Here is a 17500-nt window from a genome sequence, read left to right as displayed (position 1 = left end):
GACACTAGAGAGAGAGAGAGGACAGGTGTTTAGTTACTATATAACCCACTGACACTAGAGAGAGAGAGAGGACAGGTGTTTAGTTACTATATAACCCACTGACACTAGAGAGAGAGAGAGAGAGAGGACAGGTGTTTAGTTACTATATAACCCACTGACACTAGAGAGAGAGAGAGAGAGAGGACAGGTGTTTAGTTACTATATAACCCACTGACACTAGAGAGAGTGAGGACAGGTGTTTAGTTACTATATAACCCACTGACACTAGAGAGAGAGAGGACAGGTGTTTAGTTACTATATAACCTACTGACACTAGAGAGAGAGAGAGGACAGGTGATTAGTTACTATATAACCCACTGACACTAGAGAGAGAGAGGACAGGTGATTAGTTACTATATAACCCACAGACACTAGAGAGAGAGAGAGGACAGGTAACTAGTTACTATATAACCCACAGACACTAGAGAGAGAGAGAGGACAGGTAACTAGTTACTATATAACCCACTGACACTAGAGAGAGAGAGGACAGGTAACTAGTTACTATATAACCCACTGACACTAGAGAGAGAGAGAGAGAGGACAGGTGTTTAGTTACTATATAACCCACTGACACTAGAGAGAGAGAGGACAGGTGATTAGTTACTATATAACCCACTGACACTAGAGAGAGTGAGGACAGGTGATTAGTTACTATATAACCCACTGACACTAGAGAGAGAGAGAGAGAGAGAGGACAGGTGATTAGTTACTATATAACTCACTGACACTAGAGAGAGAGAGAGAGAGAGGACAGGTGTTTAGTTACTATATAACCCACTGACACTAGAGAGAGAGAGAGAGAGAGGACAGGTGTTTAGTTACTATATAACCCACTGACACTAGAGAGAGAGAGAGAGGACAGGTGTTTAGTTACTATATAACCCACTGACACTAGAGAGAGAGAGGACAGGTGTTTAGTTACTATATAACCCACTGACACTAGAGAGAGAGAGGACAGGTGTTTAGTTACTATATAACCCACTGACACTAGAGAGAGAGAGAGAGAGAGGACAGGTGTTTAGTTACTATATAACCCACTGACACTAGAGAGAGAGAGGACAGGTGATTAGTTACTATATAACCCACAGACACTAGAGAGAGAGAGAGGACAGGTAACTAGTTACTATATAACCCACAGACACTAGAGAGAGAGAGGACAGGTAACTAGTTACTATATAACCCACAGACACTAGAGAGAGAGAGGACAGGTAACTAGTTACTATATAACCCACTGACACTAGAGAGAGAGAGAGGACAGGTGATTAGTTACTATATAACCCACTGACACTAGAGAGAGAGAGGACAGGTGATTAGTTACTATATAACCCACTGACACTAGAGAGAGAGAGGACAGGTGATTAGTTACTATATAACCCACTGACACTAGAGAGAGAGAGGACAGGTGTTTAGTTACTATATAACCCACTGACACTAGAGAGAGAGAGGACAGGTGTTTAGTTACTATATAACCCACTGACACTAGAGAGAGAGAGAGAGAGGACAGGTGATTAGTTACTATATAACCCACTGACACTAGAGAGAGAGAGAGAGAGAGGACAGGTGTTTAGTTACTATATAACCCACTGACACTAGAGAGAGAGAGAGAGAGAGGACAGGTGATTAGTTACTATATAACCCACTGACACTAGAGAGAGAGAGGACAGGTGATTAGTTACTATATAACCCACTGACACTAGAGAGAGAGAGAGAGAGGACAGGTGTTTCGTTACTATATAACCCACTGACACTAGAGAGAGAGAGAGAGAGGACAGGTGTTTAGTTACTCTGAATGAGACCAGGTAAAAATAGATTCAGAAACAATCTTTTTTGTTCCATTACTGATTAACAACATACATACGTAGCACAACACAATCAATCAATCAACCCTAATTCAATCAATCAATCAACCATAATTCAATCAATCTTTTCATTTTTTATTTATTTAAACTTTATTTAACAAATTCTTATTTACAATGACAGCCTACCCTCAGCCAAACACGGACGACGCTGGGCCAATTGAGCGCTGCCCTATGGGGACTCCCAATCACGGCCGGATGTGATACAGCCTGGATTCGAACCAGGTACTGCAGTGACGCCTCTTGCACTGAGATGCAGTGTCTTAGACCCCTGCTCCTCTCTGGAGCCCCCCACATAGCACTGAGATGCAGTGTCTTAGACCCCTGCTCCACTCAGGAGCCCCCTACATAGCACTGAGATGCAGTGTCTTAGACCCCTGCTCCTCTCTGGAGCCCCCCATATAGCACTGAGATGCAGTGTCTTAGACCCCTGCTCCACTCTGGAGCCCCCACATAGCACTGAGCTGCAGTGTCTTAGACCCCTGCTCCTCTCTGGAGCCCCCACATAGCACTGAGATGCAGTGTCTTAGACCCCTGCTCCTCTCTGGAGCCCCCACATAGCACTGAGATGCAGTGTCTTAGACCCCTGCTCCTCTCTGGAGCCCCCACATAGCACTGAGATGCAGTGTCTTAGACCCCTGCTCCACTCTGGAGCCCCCCACATAGCACTGAGATGCAGTGTCTTAGACCCCTGCTCCTCTCTGGAGCCCCCACATAGCACTGAGATGCAGTGTCTTAGACCCCTGCTCCACTCTGGAGCCCCCCACATAGCACTGAGATGCAGTGTCTTAGACCCCTGCTCCTCTCTGGAGCCCCCACATAGCATTGAGATGCAGTGTCTTAGACCCCTGCTCCCTCTGGAGCCCCCATATAGCACTGAGATGCAGTGTCATAGACCCCTGCTCCACTCTGGAGCCCCCACATAGCATTGAGATGCAGTGTCTTAGACCCCTGCTCCTCTCTGGAGCCCCACATAGCACTGAGCTGCAGTGTCTTAGACCCCTGCTCCACTCTGGAGCCCCCCATAGCATTGAGATGCAGTGTCTTAGACCCCTGCTCCTCTCTGGAGCCCCCCCCATATAGCACTGAGATGCAGTGTCATAGACCCCTGCTCCACTCTGGAGCCCCCACATAGCATTGAGATGCAGTGTCTTAGACCCCTGCTCCTCTCTGGAGCCCCCACATAGCACTGAGATGCAGTGTCTTAGACCCCTGCTCCTCTCTGGAGCCCCCACATAGCACTGAGATGCAGTGTCTTAGACCCCTGCTCCACTCAGGAGCCCCCTACATAGCACTGAGATGCAGTGTCTTAGACCCCTGCTCCTCTCTGGAGCCCCCCATATAGCACTGAGATGCAGTGTCTTAGACCCCCTGCTCCACTCTGGAGCCCCCACATAGCACTGAGCTGCAGTGTCTTAGACCCCTGCTCCTCTCTGGAGCCCCCACATAGCACTGAGATGCAGTGTCTTAGACCCCTGCTCCTCTCTGGAGCCCCCACATAGCACTGAGATGCAGTGTCTTAGACCCCTGCTCCTCTCTGGAGCCCCCACATAGCACTGAGATGCAGTGTCTTAGACCCCTGCTCCACTCTGGAGCCCCCCACATAGCACTGAGATGCAGTGTCTTAGACCCCTGCTCCTCTCTGGAGCCCCCACATAGCACTGAGATGCAGTGTCTTAGACCCCTGCTCCACTCTGGAGCCCCCCCCACATAGCACTGAGATGCAGTGTCTTAGACCCCTGCTCCTCTCTGGAGCCCCCCCACATAGCATTGAGATGCAGTGTCTTAGACCCCTGCTCCTCTCTGGAGCCCCCCATATAGCACTGAGATGCAGTGTCAAGACCCCTGCTCCACTCTGGAGCCCCCACATAGCATTGAGATGCAGTGTCTTAGACCCCTGCTCCTCTCTGGAGCCCCCACATAGCACTGAGCTGCAGTGTCTTAGACCCCTGCTCCACTCTGGAGCCCCCACATAGCACTGAGCTGCAGTGTCTTAGACCCCTGCTCCTCTCTGGAGCCCCCACATAGCACTGAGCTGCAGTGTCTTAGACCCTGCTCCTCTCTGGAGCCCCCACATAGCACTGAGCTGCAGTGTGTTAGACCCCTGCTCCACTCTGGAGCCCCCACATAGCATTGAGATGCAGTGTCTTAGACCCCTGCTCCTCTCTGGAGCCCCCACATAGCACTGAGATGCAGTGTCTTAGACCCCTGCTCCTCTCTGGAGCCCCCACATAGCACTGAGATGCAGTGTCTTAGACCCCTGCTCCTCTCTGGAGCCCCCACATAGCACTGAGATGCAGTCTTAGACCCCTGCTCCTCTCTGGAGCCCCCACATAGCACTGAGATGCAGTGTCTTAGACCCCTGCTCCTCTCTGGAGCCCCACATAGCACTGAGATGAGTGTCTTAGACCCCTGATCCACTCAGGAGGAATCAAACAATCAATCTATCCATAATACACCCACCAACATACAAATACAGGTATGTCCTTCCACCAAACGCCCACCAACATACAAATACAGGTATGTCCTTCCACCAAACGCCCACCAACATACAAATACAGGTATGTCCTATCTCCAAACGCCCACCAACATACAAATACCGTTAAAACAAAGGATAAATAATAAACTTTCCCTCACCGAAGGCCTCAGACAGCCCATAGACCTTCTGACTGTAGACATCAGCCTTGTCCCAGACGAAGTTATAGTTGAGATTAGGAGCAACAGGGAACCACTTCCTGAACAGTCGTCCCTCCACCGCCACCACAAGGTGTACCTTCATCAGGTTAAAGGGCACGGTGGAGTGGGTCAGGGTCACCCGCAGGATGGACTTATACCCAGGGCTCCTACTGCTCAGGTAGCTCAACGCCATGTCTGTCCCGGGGATAGGAACCTCTTCCTGGAGAGCCTGGGGAGGGGGGGAAGAAATAGATGGTTACACCAGGGGACATATTGACCATTATACTACCACACTACTGCTCAGGGAGCTCAACACCATGTCTGTCCCGGGGATAGGAACCTCTTCCTGGAGAGCCTGGGGAGGGGGGGAAGATACAGTGTTACACCACCATCAACAGGAGGAGCAGGTTGGTTGTTATCTTTCATTCATTTCATCCATATGATAACTAACACTAATATGTACTTGGACGCTCAAAACATGTACAGTTTGTGTCCATGTGTTGATGCACTAGAGATTAATTAATACCCTGGTGTTGATATAGACTGTCCACCCCGGGGCAGTCTTACAACAGACAGACAGGCAGACAGACAGACAGACAGACAGACAGACAGACAGACAGACAGACAGACAGACAGACAGACAGACAGACAGACAGACAGACAGACAGACAGACAGACAGACAGACAGACAGACAGACAGACAGACAGACAGACAAGTAGTTAAGCAGGAGAGCTGGTAGGGCAATGCTTCTCTAAACTGTCCTCAGGCCACTCTAAATATGTTTGATGTCTTAAATCTATTCCATTGTTAACACACCTGATTCAACCCAGACAACTACTCATCCGGCCATTGATCAGTTGAATTAAGTTCACTGCCTAGTGGTGAAATAGTTAAAGGTTACAACCAGTATGTGTTGCTGGAGGACCCCAGCAGATAGCTGGTCCAGGATCAGTTTTGCGTTTAGACAGGTAGCCCAATTCTGACTCCCCCCCAGTAATTGACCAATCACATATCTTTTCACATCATACATTTTTGCTGTAAATGCAGTCATGGACAAGGAGGACCAGATGCTAGATCCACCCTTCTACTCTGAGACTCTTTATGAATACTGGCCCAAGGGTTAAAGGTTAGAGGTCACTGGCGGGTCAGCACCCTGCCCCGCATCCCAACGATCCGTAACAGACCGGGTAGGTCAGGCTGTTCTTTACCATTATGATGTGTTCTGTTATGAAGAGAGAGAGAGAGAGGGGGAGGAGAGAGAGAGAGAGAGAGAGAGAGGGGAGAGAGGGAGAGGGAGTGAGAAAAAGAGAGAGAGAGAGAGAGAGAGAGGGATGGGCTGGTAGAGAGCATTTCAGACTACACAGCAAGGAAGCCTCTATGATACTGCCTTTTAAACACCCACTTGTAAACCTCATAGAAATTAAAATGTGTCCTGGGTGTTGAGGAGATGTATTTATCATTGTCATGACGACCGAGTCATTATTACACTGGTCAGATAGCATCACAGGACTGAGTCATTATTACACTGGTCAGATAGCATCACAGGACTGAGTCATTATTATACTGGTCAGATAGCATCACAAGACTGAGTCTTTATTACACTGGTCAGATAGCATCACAGGACTGAGTCATTATTACACTGGTCAGATAGCATCACAGGACTGAGTCATTATTACACTGGTCAGATAGCATCACAGGACTGAGTCATTATTACACTGGTCAGATAGCATCACAGGACTGAGTCATTATTATACTGGTCAGATAGCATCACAGGACTGAGTCATTATTATACTGGCCAGATAGCATCACAGGACTGAGTCATTATTACACTGGTCAGATAGCATCACAGGACTGAGTCATTATTACACTGGTCAGATAGCATCACAGGACTGAGTCATTATTATACTGGTCAGATAGCATCACAGGACTGAGTCATTATTATACTCGCCAGATAGCATCACAGGACTGAGTCATTATTATACTGGTCAGATAGCATCACAGGACTGAGTCATTATTACACTGGGCAGATAGCATCACTGGTGTCTGGTCTTTAGAGTGGGGAGCTTTAGCTGTCTGTACCACGTCTGGCATGAATCATTATAATAGGAGAGACAGAGGAGAAGAGAACAGTAGACAACAGAGGACGACAGAAGAGAACAGAACAGAAGAGAACAGAACAGAAGAGAACAGAACAGGAGAGAACAGAACAGGAAAGAACAGAACAGAAGAGAACAGAACAGAAGAGAACAGAACAGAAGAGAACAGAACAGGAAAGAACAGAAGAGAACAGAACAGGAGAGAACAGAACAGGAGAGAACAGAACAGAAGAGAACAGAACAGAAGAGAACAGAACAGAAGAGAACAGAACAGGAAAGAACAGAAGAGAACAGAACAGAAGAGAACAGAACAGGAGAGAACAGAACAGAAGAGAACAGAACAGGAAAGAACAGAAGAGAACAGAACAGGAGAGAACAGAACAGGAAAGAACAGAAGAGAACAGAACAGAAGAGAACAGAACAGAAGAGAACAGAACAGGAGAGAACAGAACAGGAAAGAACAGAAGAGAACAGAACAGGAGAGAACAGAACAGGAAAGAACAGAAGAGAACAGAACAGGAGAGAACAGAACAGGAAAGAACAGAAGAGAACAGAACAGGAGAGAACAGAACAGGAAAGAACAGAAGAGAACAGAACAGGAGAGAACAGAACAGAAGAGAACAGAAGAGAACAGAACAGAAGAGAAGATGTAAACCACAACCCACAGTGCAGGGATGAGAGGAATGGGGTACTGAGAGGACAAGATGGTGGCTCATTCATCCCACTCCACTCCTCTGTAACTATCCCCCAGGTCGTTGCTGTAAATTAAAATGCGTTCTCAGTCAACATACCTGGTAAAATAGGGGTAAAAAAAAACAGATCCTATTACATTGCTGGGATTCAAATTGACATCCTATCAGAGTCTGTACCTGTATTTCGGGTACGATGGTCCCCCTCTCGGAGCAGGCCCCGGCGAAGGCGGTGAGGGGTGCCGGCGACAAGATGGGGGATGGACGCGTGAAGCCGCTGACATCACAGCTGGGGATCTCATTCTCCTCGTGACGCATCACGATGGTATCCATGACGAAGAAGCGTCCCCATGGCAACCACAGCGTGTGCTCCTGGGTGATGAACGGAGCGCGCTCGAAGCGCAGAGCGATGGCCACGCCCCCATTGGTCACCAGGTCAAAACTTGGAAGGAACACACAAACAGGGTGGAATTAAGTAGAACAAATCTGACTTTAAATGGAAGTGATAACTAAGTGGCTCGGGGAACAAAACATCGATATTTTGGGTCCATGGCCAGGAAACTCCCCAGACCTTAATCCCATTGAGAACTTGTGGTCAATCGTCAAGAGGCGGACGGACAGACAAAACCCCACAAATTCTGACAAACTCCAAGCATTGATTATGCAAGAATGGGCTGCCATCAGTCAGGATGTGGCCCAGAAGTTAATTGACAGCATGCCAGGGCGGATTGCAGAGGTCTTGAAAAAGAAGGGTCAACACTGCAAATATTGCCTCTTTGCATCAACTTCATGTAATTGTCAATAAAAGCCTTTGACACTTATGAAATGCTTGTAATTATACTTCAGTATTCCATAGTAACATCTGACAAAAATACCTAAAGACACTGAAGCAGCAAACTTTGTGGAAATTAATATTTGTGTCATTCTCAAAACTGTTGGCCACGACTGTAGGTGCCAGGCGCACCGGTTTGTATCAAGAACTGCAACGCTGCTGGGTTCTTTCATGCTCAACAGTTTCCTGTGTGTATCAAGAATTGTATATGAATTCATGATTAATTTGTTTTAATCATTTTCATTCATTTATAGACATAATGCAAAGAAATAACAATGGATTTTTATCTCTAATTGTTAATCCACTACGTATTCAAGGTTTAATCCCTGTAATATTTAACTCATCGTATAGTGAATATCTCCAATGAACCCTAATTAAGAGTGTTGCTACTGTGATCACATTGTACTGAACTAATGTAACAGACTAAATGAAAAGACTATGGTTAAAAATGATGCTGTTTGTTGGTTCCTCCATTTATTTCACTCTCTCTCAGTCACTCACATGGTCCCGTAAAACAGGAAGAGAATGATGAAGCTAATGCATTGAGGAGACGCAGTAGGAGCACCGAGCCTGAATCGACGTCACACGCTGAACGGGCAATAGCAATGCGTTTTTATCTGTTTCAACAGAATGGAGACTTACTTTTTAAGTTCAGGCACATAGGAGGCATCCCAAATGGCACTTTATTCCCTATATAGTGCACTACTTTTGACCAGGGACCCGCCCGTAGGGTCAAAAGGTCAAAAGTAGAGCACAATGGTGAGAATATGGTGCCATTTGGGATGCAGATATAACGTGACTCCTCAGTCCTGTTTGTGTAATGCACCGTGCTGTGTCGCTGCTCATATTTAAATATAGCCTATGAGGCAGAAAGCTACCAGGAACAGAGGAGATCTGTTCTGTGCAGCAGCAAAATGGAGGAAGCCACTTCTCTATCGATCCCTCACACCGAGGTTAGCCTGTCCACTCTCACATCCGCCTGTCTAAAAGCCCTGCAATGCAATCAGAGCTATCTCTCTCTGTCTCTCTCTCTCTGCCCTGCATACAGAGCACAACTCTGCCTAGGCCCGGCTGGCCTGGTCTGACTGGGCCGGCCCGGCTGGAATGGGCTGGCCTGGTCTGACTGGGCTGGCCCAGCTGGAATGGGCTGGCCTGGTCTGACTGGGCTGGCCCGGCTGGAATGGGCTGGCCTGGCAGGAATGGGCTGGTCTGGTCTGACTCCCTATCAGTGTTGCTACCATGCTTTCTAACCATGGTTCATGGATAAACACTCTGATCTTTCCCTCTCTCTGAATACATCCATACAGCAGAACTCACTTAGTCAGCTAGAGGCCTCTCATATAGTACTGTATAATATGGTATTGTATAGTATTTCTACCTTATTGTATAGTACTGTATAGTATTGTATAGTATTGTATAGTGATGTTTTGAATTATATAGTACTGTATTGTAGCATAGTATTGTATAGTGCTGTATTGAATTGTATAGTATTGTATAGTACTGTATAATATTGTATAGTGTTGTATAGTACTGTATTGAATTGTATAGTATTGTATAGTACTGTATAATATTGTATAGTGTTGTATAGTACTGTATTGAATTGAATAGAATGGTATTGTATAGTACAGTATAGTATTGAATAATATTATATAGTACTGTATTGAATTGTATAGTACTGTATTGTATTGTATAGTATTGCATAGTACTGTAATGAATTGTATAGTACTGTATTGTATTGTATTGTATAATACTGTATAGCATGGTCTTGTATTGTACTGTACTGTATTGCATAGTATTGTATAGTACTGTATTGTATAGAATGGTATTGTACTGTATAGTAGTGTATAGTACTGCATTGAATTGTATAGTACTGTATTGTATTGTAAAATATTGTATAGTATTGTATAGTACTGCATTGAATTGTATGGAATGGCATTGTATTGCATAGTACTGTATTGTATTGTATAATATTGTATATTATTGTATAGTACTGCATTTAATTGTATAGAATGGTATAGTACTGTATTGAATTGTATAGACTGGTATCGTATTGTATTGTATTGTAAAGTACTGTATTGTATAATACTGTATTGTATTGTATAGTACTGTATTGCATTGTATAGAATTGTATAGTACTGTATTGTATTGTATAGAATGGTATAGTACTGTATTGTATTGTATAGTACTGCATTGTATTGTATAGAATGGTATAGTACTGTATTGTATTGTATAGTACTGCATTGTATTGTATAGTACTGTATTGTATTGTATAGTACTGCATTGCATTGTATATAATGGTATAGTACTTCATTGTATTGTATAGAATGGTATATTACTGTATTGTATTGTATAACATTGTATAGTATTGTATAGTACTGTATAGAATGGTATAATAATGTATTGTATAGTACTGTATTGTATAGTACTGTATATAATTGTATAGTACTCTATTGTATAGTGCTGTATCGTATTGTATAGAATGGTATAGTACTGTATTGTATAGTACTGTATAGAATTGTATAGTACTCTATTGTATAGTGCTGTATTGTATTGTATAGAATGGTATAGTACTGTATTGTATTGTATAGTAAGGTATAGTACTGTATTGTATTGTATAATATTGTATAGTATTATATTGTACTGCATTGTATAATATAGAATAGAATTGTGACCGCAGAACACTTCTACCTCCTCCTCCACTACAGTCAATTAGCTGGTCAACCTGCCGACCCAGCTGCGACAGGGGACAGTAGTCACTCCCAATGGACCCTGCAGGCTACAGCCTCTGATTCAGGGGCTCTGCCACGTAGACAGAGGCCTGCTATAAATATACATCCCCCACCCCTCTGGAATACAGTGCCCTGATTGGCTAAAGCAGTAAACAAAGGTCTGTGCCGCCCTTGGTACTGCGCTGTGCCCTTGGTCAGGGGTGCATACTACTGTCTTGTATGAGGATGATGGTGTAGGCCAGGCAGTAGTACTGTGTGTATATGGCCAGGCAGTAGTACTGTGTGGATTATGGCCAGTCAGTAGTACTGTGTGTATTATGGCCAGTCAGTAGTACTGTGTGTATATGGCCAGTCAGTAGTACTGTGTGTATATGGCCAGTTAGTAGTACTGTGTGTATATGGCCAGCCAGTAGTACTGTGTGTATATGGCCAGTCAGTAGTACTGTGTGTATATGGCCAGTCAGTAGTACTGTGTGTATATGGCCAGGCAGTAGTACTGTGTGTATATGGCCAGTCAGTAGTACTGTGTGTATACGGCCAGTCAGTAGTACTGTGTGTATATGGCCAGTTAGTAGTACTGTGTGTATATGGCCAGTCAGTAGTACTGTGTGTATATGGCCAGGCAGTAGTACTGTGTGTATATGGCCAGGCAGTAGTACTGTGTGTATATGGCCAGGCAGTAGTACTGTGTGTATTATGGCCAGTCAGTAGTACTGTGTGTATATGGCCAGTTAGTAGTACTGTGTGTATATGGCCAGTCAGTAGTACTGTGTGTATATGGCCAGGCAGTAGTACTGTGTGTATATGGCCAGTCAGTAGTACTGTGTGTATATGGCCAGTCAGTAGTACTGTGTGTATATGGCCAGTCAGTAGTACTGTGTGTATATGGCCAGTCAGTAGTACTGTGTGTATATGGCCAGTCAGTAGTACTGTGTGTATATGGCCAGTCAGTAGTACTGTGTGTATATGGCCAGCCAGTAGTACTGTGTGTATATGGCCAGTCAGTAGTACTGTGTGTATATGGCCAGTCAGTAGTACTGTGTGTATATGGCCAGGCAGTAGTACTGTGTGTATATGGCCAGTCAGTAGTACTGTGTGTATATGGCCAGGCAGTAGTACTGTGTGTATATGGCCAGTCAGTAGTACTGTGTGTATATGGCAGTAGAAGCAGTGAGGTGGATGGTGATGATGATGGTAACGGTCCTGCTCTCCCTGCTGTGAGGCCACAGTGCACATGGTGTGCTTTGTCCATTCGTACACCACCCCCGACCCCGCACCGCCTCCACATCACACTCCAACACATCTGGACAGCCCCCCCCCCAGGCTTCCTGGTCTCCCAGCGAGCAGTTCAGCTCAGCCGATCAACGAAGGGCTTCTCTGACCTGGTCGTTATCAATCATGACACTGCCTTAAGCCATGTGAGTAACTCTATTCAGCTACCTCACACCCGACTTCATATCAGACCTCACATCAGATCTCACATCAGACCTCACATCAGACCTCACGTAAGACCTCATATCAGACCTCACATCAGACCTTGCATCAGACCTCACTGCTCCAGACCTCACATCAGACCTCACATCAAACCTAACATCAAACCTCACATCAGACCTCACATCAAACCTAACATCAGACCTCACATCAGACCTCACATAAAACCTCACATCAGACCTCTCATTAGACATCACATCAGACATCACATCAGACCTCACATCAGACCTCATATCAGACCTCACATCAGACCTCACTACTCCAGACCTCCATCAGACTTCACATCAGACCTCATATCAGACCTCACATCAGATCTCTCATCAGACATCATATCAGACCTCACATCAGAAATCACATCAGACCTCACATCAGACCTCACATCAGACCTCACTGCTCCAGACCTCACATCAGACCTCATATCAGACCTCACTGCTCCAGATCTCACATCAAACCTTACATCAGACCTCATATCAGACCTCACTGCTCCAGACCTCAGACCTCATCCAGACCTCACATCAGACCTCACTCAGCTCCAGACCTCACATCAGACCTCACATCAGACCTCACTGCTCCAGATCTCACATCAGACCTCACATCAGACCTCTCATCAGACATCACATCAGACATCACATCAGACCTCACATCAGACTCATATCAGACCTCACATCAGACCTCACTACTCCAGACCTCACATCAGACCTCACATCAGACCTCATATCAGATCTCACATCAGACCTCTCATCAGACATCATATCAGACCTCACATCAGACATCACATCAGACCTCACATCAGACCTCACATCAGACCTCACTGCTCCAGACCTCACATCAGACCTCATATCAGACCTCACTGCTCCAGATCTCACATCAGACCTCACATCAAACCTACATCAGACCTCATATCATACCTCACTGCTCCAGACCTCACATCAGACCTCACATCAGACCTCACTGCTCCAGACCTCACATCAGACCTCACATCAGACCTCATCAGCTCACATCAGACCTCACATGCTCCAGATCTCACATCAGACATCAGACCTCTCATCAGACATCACATCAGACATCACATCAGACCTCACATCAGACTCATATCAGACCTCACATCAGACCTCACTACTCCAGACCTCACATCAGACCTCACATCAGACCTCATATCAGATCTCACATCAGACCTCTCATCAGACATCATATCAGACCTCACATCATACATCACATCAGACCTCACATCAGACCTCACTGCTCCAGATCTCACATCAGACCTCACATCAAACCTTACATCAGACCTCACATCAGATCTCAATGCTCCAGATCTCACATCAGACCTCATTTCAGATCTCACACCAGACCTCACATCAGACCTCTATGCTCCAGACCTCACATCAAACCTCACATCAGACCTCATATCAGACCTCACTGCTCCAGACCTCACATCAGACCTCACATCAGACCTCACTGCTCCAGACCTCACATCAGACCTCACATCAGACCTCACTGCTCCAGACCTCACATCAGACCTCATATCAGACCTCATATCAGACCATACATCAGACCTCACATCAGCCCTCACATCAGACCTCACATCAGACCTCACACCAGCACTCACATCAGACCTCATATCAGACCTCACATCAGTCTACACATCAGACATCACATCAGATCTCACTGCTCCAGACCTGACATCAGACCTCATATCAGACCTCATATCAGACCATACATCAGACCTCACATCAGCCATCACATCAGACCTCACATCAGCCCTTACATCAGACCTCATATCAGACCTCACATCAGATCTCACATCAGACCTCACATCAGCCCTCACATCAGAACTCAGATCAGACCTCACTGCTCCAGACCTCACATCAGACATCACATCAGACCTCACTGCTCCAGACCTCACATCAGACCTCAAACCAGACCTCACTGCTCCAGACCTCACATCAAACCTCAAATCAGACCTCACATCAGACCTCACTGCTCCAGACCTCACATCAGACCTCACTGCTCCAGACCTCACATCAGACCTCACTGCTCCAGATCTCAGATCAGACCTCATATCAGACCTCACATCAGACCTCACATCAGATCTCACATCAGACCTCATATCAGATCTCATATCAGACCTCACATCAGACCTCATATCAGACCTCACATCAGACCTCACTGCTCCAGACCTCACATCAAACCTTACATCAGACCTCACATCAGATCTCACATTAGACCTCACTGCTCCAGATCTCACATCAGACCTCATATCAGACCTCACATCAGACCTCACTGCTCTAGAACTCACATCAGACCTCACATCAGTCTACACATCAGACATCACATCAGACCTCACTGCTCCAGACCTCACATCAGACCTCTTATCAGACCTCACATCAGACCTTACATCAGACCTCACATCAGACCTCACTGCTCCAGACCTCACATCAGACCTCACATCAGACCTCACTGCTCCAGACCTCACATCAGACCTCACTGCTCCAGATCTCACATCAGACCTCATATCAGACCTCACTGCTCCAGACTCAAATCAGACCTCATCAGACCTCACTGCTCCAGATCTCACATCAGACCTATATCAGACCTCATATCAGACCTCACATCAGACCTCACTGCTCCAGATCTCACATCAAACCTTACATCAGACCTCACATCAGATCTCACATTAGACCTCACTGCTCCAGATCTCACATCAGACCTCATATCAGACCTCACATCAGACCTCACTGCTCTAGAACTCACATCAGACCTCACATCAGTCTACACATCAGACCTCACATCAGACCTCACACCAGCCCTCACATCAGACCTCATATCAGACCTCACATCAGTCTACACATCAGACATCACATCAGACCTCACTGCTCCAGACCTCACATCAGACATCACATCAGACCTCACTGCTCCAGACCTCACATCAGACCTCAAACCAGACCTCACTGCTCCAGACCTCACATCAAACCTCAAATCAGACCTCACATCAGACCTCACTGCTCCAGACCTCACTGCTCCAGACCTCACATCAGACCTCACTGCTCCAGACCTCACATCAGACCTCACATCAGACCTCACTGCTCCAGATCTCAGATCAGACCTCATATCAGACCTCACATCAGACCTCACATCAGATCTCACATCAGACCTCATATCAGATCTCATATCAGACCTCACATCAGACCTCATATCAGACCTCACATCAAACCTCACTGCTCCAGACCTCACATCAAACCTTACATCAGACCTCACATCAGATCTCACATTAGACCTCACTGCTCCAGATCTCACATCAGACCTCATATCAGACCTCACATCAGACCTCACTGCTCTAGAACTCACATCAGACCTCACATCAGTCTACACATCAGACATCACATCAGACCTCACTGTTCCAGACCTCACATCAGACCTCATATCAGACCTCACATCAGACCTCACATCAGACCTCACATCAGACCTCACATCAGACCTTACATCAGACCTCACATCAGACCTCACTGCTCCAGACCTCACATCAGACCTCACATCAGACCTCACTGCTCCAGACCTCACATCAGACCTCACTGCTCCAGATCTCACATCAGACCTCATATCAGACCTCACTGCTCCAGACTTCAAATCAGACCTCATCATCAGATCAGACCTCACTGCTCCAGACCTCACATCAGACCTTATATCAGACCTCATATCAGACCTCACATCAGACCTCACTGCTCCAGACCTCACATCAGACCTTACATCAGACCTCATATCAGACCTCACATCAGACCTCACTGCTCCAGACCTCACATCAGACCTACATCAGACCTCACATCAGATCTCACATTAGACCTCACTGCTCCAGATCTCACATCAGACCTCATATCAGACCTCACATCAGACCTCACTGCTCTAGAACTCACATCAGACCTCACATCAGACCTCACATCAGACCTCACATCAGACCTCACATCCAGACCTCACATCAGACCTCACATCAGACCTCACATCAGACCTCACATCAGACCTCACATCAGACCTCACATCAGACCTCACTGCTCCAGACCTCACATCAGACCTCACTACTCCAGACCTCACATCAGACCTCACATAAGACGTCATATCAAATCTCACATCTGACCTCTCATCAGACATCACATCAGACCTCACTGCTCCAGACCTCACATCAGACCTCATATCAGACCTCACTGCTCCAGATCTCACATCAGACCTCACATCAGACCTCACATCAGACCTCACATCAGATCTCACATCAGACCTCAATGCTCCAGATCTCACATCAGACCTCATATCAGATCTCACAAAAGACCTCACATCAGACCTCACATCAGACCTCACTGCTCCAGAACTCACATCAGACCTCACATCAGACCTCTATGCTCCATATCTCACATCAGACCTCATATCAGACCTCACTGCTCCAGACTTCAAATCAGACCTCACATCAGATCTCACATCAGACCTCACTGCTCCAGACCTCACATCAAACCTTACATCAGACCTCACATCAGATCTCACATCAGACCTCACTGCTCCAGACCTCACATCAGACCTTATATCAGACCTCATATCAGACCTCACATCAGACCTCACTGCTCCAGACCTCACATCAAACCTTACATCAGACCTCACATCAGATCTCACATTAGACCTCACTGCTCCAGATCTCACATCAGACCTCATATCAGACCTCACATCAGACCTCACTGCTCTAGAACTCACATCCGACCTCACATCAGTCTACACATCAGACATCACATCAGACCTCACATCAGACCTCACATCAGACCTTACATCAGACCTCACATCAGACCTCACTACTCCAGACCTCACATCAGACCTCACATCAGACCTCACTGCTCCAGACCTCACATCAGACCTCACTACTCCAGACCTCACATCAGACCTCACATAAGACGTCATATCAAATCTCACATCCGACCTCTCATCAGACATCACATCAGACCTCACTGCTCCAGACCTCACATCAGACCTCATATCAGACCTCACTGCTCCAGATCTCACATCAGACCTCACATCAGACCTCACATCAGACCTCACATCAGATCTCACATCAGACCTCAA

At 46.2% G+C, this 17500-nt stretch overlaps 1 protein-coding gene across 1 annotated transcript in view; it reads right to left on the bottom strand.

Moving 5' to 3' along the window:
- Positions 1-17500, bottom strand: part of tenm4 (teneurin transmembrane protein 4) — a 718236-nt gene that overhangs the window by 156451 nt on the left and 544285 nt on the right. The window contains 2 exon segments of the mRNA XM_042296535.1: positions 4533-4800; positions 7538-7799. Coding sequence (XP_042152469.1) covers positions 4533-4800; positions 7538-7799 — 530 coding nt within the window.

This window comes from Oncorhynchus tshawytscha, linkage group LG13 (genome assembly GCF_018296145.1).
Source record: "Oncorhynchus tshawytscha isolate Ot180627B linkage group LG13, Otsh_v2.0, whole genome shotgun sequence".
NCBI lineage: Eukaryota > Metazoa > Chordata > Actinopteri > Salmoniformes > Salmonidae > Oncorhynchus > Oncorhynchus tshawytscha.
This window is presented reverse-complemented; position numbering and strand designations above follow the sequence as displayed.